Here is a 5,958-nt window from a genome sequence, read left to right as displayed (position 1 = left end):
AATTCTCATTTAAAATTCGCGCGCTGTATATTTTTCGATATTTTAAGTTTATGTAGTTTGGCAGCACTGTCCTTAATTACTATGCCAAAAATGAGCTCGATCTGTCAGACAGTTCGTTTACGGCAGCTGTTGAAACCAGTTCACCTCAGTAGTGCGTTGCGAAATGTCTTCGACGGTCGTACGACCGTCCTGAAAGGCTTTGTACCACTCATAAACTTGAGTTTTCGATAAAACTGATTCCCCATAAGCCTTTTGTAGCATTCGCAACGATTCTGCACACGAAATTTCGTTCGAAACACAAAATTTGATGCAAACTCTTTGTTCAATATTTTTTTCCATTGTTTTTTTCGCAACGCAATACTGAGGTGAACTGGTTTCAACAGCTGCCGTAAACGAACTGTCTGACAGATCGCGCTCATTTTTGGCATAGTAATTAAGGACAGTGCTGCCAAAATACATAAACTTAAAATATCGAAAAATATACAGAGCGCGAATTAAATGAGAATTTCCGAAAGCTTTTCGGTCTTAAAGTAAATCGTTTGAAATTATTTTCAATAAACAAACTATTTTGTAAGTTTAATGTTTTTTTTTTGTTTTTGGATTGGAATGTAAAACAAGAACTTCACACTAATTGAATTATTTAAAAGCTTTATTTAACAGAGAAATAATAATAAAAATTCATATATAAATTTTTATGGGCAACTTTTACAGCAAACATAACCATCACAGTAAATAACAAATAATGCTAATTTTGTATAAAATGCACCTGTAAATACAGTGGAGATGATATAACTTAATGCCACTACAGTAGTAGAAGGAAGATAAATTTTATTAAGTGAATTGAAATAAAGAAAAAAGTCATCATGAAATAAATCTAAAAATTCCAAAATGCATCCAAACTAAACTCAATATAATCCGCAGTAATAAACTTTAACTAAAATCCGTCCATCAAATGTGAATAAATTTTCAAAATAAAAACAAAAACAGCAAAAACAAAATAACAAAAATAGTAACAAAGGCAGCAAAGACAACAAAAGCAACAATAACTACAATAACAACCGCCACAACAAAAACAAGCTAACAACTTCAAATACAACGGACACAACATCCGGCACTGTTATAAAACGAAAGTACTAAAATCTCTCCAAAAAGAAATAGAAATAGAAAAAAGAAAAAAAACGCGGTTGTAGACTATGCATCATTCCCGGTTATGTATGTGCATTAAACACTATTCGTTGTGGTAAAAACATTTGGCGGATTATGGTATCGTGCTTCCGGTTGCATATTTTGAATTAAAGTGAATTTTTACTGATGTCGATGTTGAGTTCACAGTGTTGAGTTGCATCGATGTCCATTAAAAATTGAAATGATGTTGGACTACTTAGAAATATGGTATGTGAGTTTATTATACGCTCCCGCTGACATAGCTTGCTTTGCAAAAAGATGCAGTGGCGGTTTCTATCCCAATTTAAGTGATAATTATTATTATTTTTTTTAATAATTTATGAACCAAAAAACCATTTTATCAAAAATTTTAATATGGTTAGTTATTGTATAAATAATTTATTTTAAATATATTTTACATATTATGCAAACGCCACTGTTGATTTTTTTATGTACATGTATATGTATATGTTAGTAGCATTTTTTTTTGTCAGTTACGTGGTGTGCTCTTATGAGATTTCAAATAAAATAATTTTTAGTTTTTGATTTTGATTTTTGCAACCTAGCATTGCAATAATGGATGAGCTTTGTTTGATGAAGTTACGTATTAGTGTATCTGTAGACTTTGGCTATGAATTTTAATATTTGCACTCATAGTTCCTCTTTGACATTAAGTTTAATGTTAATTATATTTTGATTGTAAAAGTTTTTTAAAGTGAATAAAATGTAGGTATATTTATGAGTTCTGGGTATAAAATAAATTTAATTGGATTAAGATAATATATGAATACTCATAGTGTATAAAAATTTTTAAAGATAAAGCCTTGTGCATATTAAATGATTTTAAGAAACAAATTATTGACATTGTGGGTGCAATAACGATTTATGGGTTGCTTCAATATATACAGCATGATTCTATAATGATTCAAAATTGGCATAGGTAAGCAAACAGCTTAACTAAACAGCTTCAATGGATAAAGATATGCGGAATGGAAATATATTTAGTTCGATATTCGCTGATAAAAATCTCGGAATCTTGGAATAGGATGATAAACAATACAATGAGAAACGATCTACTGTTTTGTAATAATACTCAATGGAGACAGCAATATGTTGATTGATGAAAGCTACTCTACGCGATCAAGAATGATACACGACTATGAAGGTTCCTAGAAGCCTTTAACAGAATAATAGGATGAGAAAGAATCTACTGTTATAATAATACTCAATGGAGACAGCAATACGCTGATTGCTGAAAGCTACTCTACGCGGTCAAGAATAATACACGACTATGGAGGTTCCTAGCAGAGTAAAGAATCGATGCATCAGTGATTATGCAAACATTTTTAAAATTTTTACAAAATATTCCCATATTCCCCAATTTGATTCCTCAAAGTTGCTTAAAGCATGAGTAAAGCATCGATGCCATTGTGATTCTTCTGAAATTGATATCACTAAAAACTGCTGGGTTCATAACAAAAAAATTATACAAACACTTTAAATAAATACATGGTATCGTCCAATGTAAACAAGACTTTTTGACACCAGGTATTTGCAGTATGGTCACATATTGGTCATGTTAATGTTATAGTTTAGCTATTGTACTAGTTTCCAATAAAATTATAATAAAAATACAATGCCTTATGTTAGCAGCACAAAACTGATTAGTGTAGTTGGGTTTATAAAAATTTCTCTACAAAAGCTCTGTCTACGCATTTTTAATATTAATATTAATTCAGAAAGCATGGGTATATAAGCCGTATGCATGTTAGGTTTAATTAATATATGGTTCACATTGTGTAATTGATGATGATACAAGGATAAAATTATATTGTTATGTTGGATCGCCAAATGTATAGAAAATTAATAGTTTTAAAAATTTATCAATACACTCTCACTACAATATTGTGACATCATAAAATACATAACAGTGGTTAAATTAAATTAGTTATAGCACATAAATACACTCATGAATATAATTTTATCTATAATCTAGACAATTATTAATAATTTATTAATAATTTTCAATTAGTACATTTTGTTAAGTATTGTATATATACATTTCCTCATTTATTTATAAAATTTTAAATTTTTTATATACTTTATTTAAGAAATTTTAGATGTTCCCATTGTAAAAATTTCATGAATTCACCTGGAATCTGATTCATGCCAGTTTTTTTAATGTTATGAGTAATTTCTTATCATAAGTAAATAAACCAAATGCTGATAAGCAATGAAACTATGTTAAGTTTTGTAATAAGTTCGTAGCAATATGCACACACGTAAATTTTCAATTTAAAATTAAATGTGATGAATTCTCATAATATTATTTGTAAATGTTTCACTTATTAATTATTTTTTAAAACAATTTTTACATACTCAAGAAGATCACCAAATATGTTGAGCTATTTCTAAGCAGCTTCATTTCGATTTATATTTCGTTTAATAAATTATATATATTTTTTAAAATGAAAAACTTAATTTACTTTAATTCGTTCGTAAATTTCAATATGAAAGCACAAAAGTCGTTTTTCAACTAAATTTCGCCAACAAAAGTGGAGTCACTCCCATTACATTTTTTAACGAATATTTTTAACGAATCTTGATTAGATAAGAGCAGTTATTGATAAGAAAAGCTTTCCACACTTCTGTATAACATATTACCATTGAGTGTTTAACAAAAACTTGCTAAACCGAAATAAAAAATATTAAATGTTTTATATCAGATTTTTATTTTTTTTCCAGTGTATACTATATTTTCGTTTTATATTGTATTTAAACTATGAGATTTGTTTGAGTATTAAATTTCCTATGCTTCAATGACGACGATATTTTAAACGACGAAGAGTTTTATACCGATAGCCATCTTTAGCTAAAACTGCAGTCTCTTCGGGATTCTGTACAGCAACTTCTTGGTCTTGTGCTTCTATTGTTGGTGGTAAATAATCATTGGCTGGAAGTTCATTGACATCACGACGATGACGATATTTCAACCGACGTACTACCTTGTAACGATAACCATCAGCTGCTTTAACAGTATCTTCAACTGGAGCTTCATCTACAACTGGTGCGTCCTGTGATTCTTCTGTAGGTGGTAAATAATCATTAGCAGGAAGTTCATTGACATCGCGGCGATGACGGTATTTCAAACGGCGAACGACTTTGTAACGATAACCATCGGCTGCTTTAACAGTATCTTCAACTGGAGCTTCATCTACAACTGGTGCATCTTGTGATTCTTCGGTAGGTGGTAAATAATCATTAGCTGGTAGTTCGTTGACATCGCGACGATGACGATATTTCAAACGACGTACAACTTTGTAACGATAACCATCATCAGCTTTTATTGTATCTTCAACTGGAGCTTCGACTGCAACTGGTGCTTCTTGTGCTTCTTCGGTGGGTGGTAAATAATCATTAGCAGGGAGCTCATTAACATCACGACGATGACGGTATTTCAAACGACGTACGACTTTGTAACGATAACCATCGGCAGCTTTAACAGTATCTTCAACTGGAGCTTCATCTACAACTGGTACGTCTTGTGATTCTTCGGTAGGTGGTAAATAATCATTAGCTGGTAGTTCGTTGACATCGCGACGATGACGATATCTTAAACGACGTACGACTTTGTAACGATAACCATCATCAGCTTTAAATGTGTCTTCAACTGGAGCTTCAATTGCAATTGGTGCATCTTGCGCTCCTTCGGTGGGTGGTAAATAGTCATTAGCAGGGAGTTCATTAACATCGCGACGATGACGGTATTTCAAACGACGTACTACCTTGTAGCGATAACCATCAACACCTTTAACTGTGTCTTCAACTGGAGCTTCTTCTACAAGTGGTGCGTCCTGTGCTTCTTCGGTAGGTGGTAAATAATCATTAGCTGGTAGTTCGTTGACATCGCGACGATGACGATATTTCAAACGACGTACTACTTTATAACGATAACCATCTTCAGCCTTTACGGTGTCTTCAACTGGAGTTTCAACTGCAACTGGTGCGTCTTGCGCTTCTTCGGTGGGTGGTAAATAATCATTGGCAGGTAGTTCACTAACATCACGACGGTGTCTAAGTCTTAGTTTTCGTACAACTTTATAACGATATCCATCATCAGCCAGCTTTGATTGTTCTTCCTCAGTAGGTGGTAAATATTCTTGATTTGGTAAATTGTTATCTGCGACTGGCGCAAGATATTCATTTGATATCGAAGCAGCGGATGTTACGGCCACCAAAGCAAAGGCAATTATAAACAACCTCTGTAAACAAAATTATTTATATTTAAATATTTATCCAATTTTATTTTTAAATTGATTAAAATATGCTAACCATTTTAAAAATCCGTTTGTGTTTATGCGTTAAAGTCTGTGTTTGATATGTTTCAATCACAGAGCATTTACAGTATTTATACTAAAAATATTTACCTATAAATTCTGCTCGGAAGTATTCTTATAAAGCATTTATTTCTGCTAAAATAATTGTTATTTTATAAACCTGTTTTTTTCTGTACTTATTTTGCCATTTGCTAGCAATCGACGTACACATATATTTCACTTGAACGCATCTTCAGATATCGTTCACGTGCTGTATTTATTCACATGAAGAAGTATTTACTCAATGATGTTAGATATTTTACTGCTTCAACTGTTGTTCCTCTTAACAACGACTTACCATTTGTATTACAATAAGCAAATATGGTAGACAAAAATCGAAAGTAAGCAAATATCTATACAATGCTAAATTTATTTTGTATAAATTTACATTTCGACTTTTGTATCTTAAACGATTTTA

General features: G+C 31.5%; 2 protein-coding genes across 2 annotated transcripts in view; both read right to left on the bottom strand.

Annotated features, from left to right (window-relative positions):
* Positions 1–3,686, bottom strand: part of LOC119673361 — a 116,001-nt gene extending 112,315 nt beyond the window's left edge. Inside the window, exon 1 of the mRNA XM_038084625.1 lies at positions 3,544–3,686. Within this exon, the coding sequence (XP_037940553.1) occupies positions 3,544–3,589 (46 nt within the window). The 5' untranslated portion in view covers positions 3,590–3,686. The remainder of the gene's footprint in view (positions 1–3,543) is intronic.
* A 224-nt stretch (positions 3,687–3,910) lies between these two features.
* LOC119680214 lies at positions 3,911–5,712 on the bottom strand. The gene is made up of 2 exons (XM_038092919.1): positions 5,662–5,712; positions 3,911–5,426 (listed from the first exon to the last, which is right to left on the bottom strand). The coding sequence occupies exons 1-2, from the start codon at positions 5,710–5,712 to the stop codon at positions 3,981–3,983; spliced, it is 1,497 nt and encodes a 498-aa protein (XP_037948847.1). The 3' UTR covers positions 3,911–3,980.
* Between the last annotated feature and the right edge of the window lie 246 nt (positions 5,713–5,958).

Source organism: Teleopsis dalmanni, chromosome 1 (assembly GCF_002237135.1).
Source record: "Teleopsis dalmanni isolate 2A chromosome 1, ASM223713v2, whole genome shotgun sequence".
NCBI classification, from domain to species: domain Eukaryota; kingdom Metazoa; phylum Arthropoda; class Insecta; order Diptera; family Diopsidae; genus Teleopsis; species Teleopsis dalmanni.
This window is presented reverse-complemented; position numbering and strand designations above follow the sequence as displayed.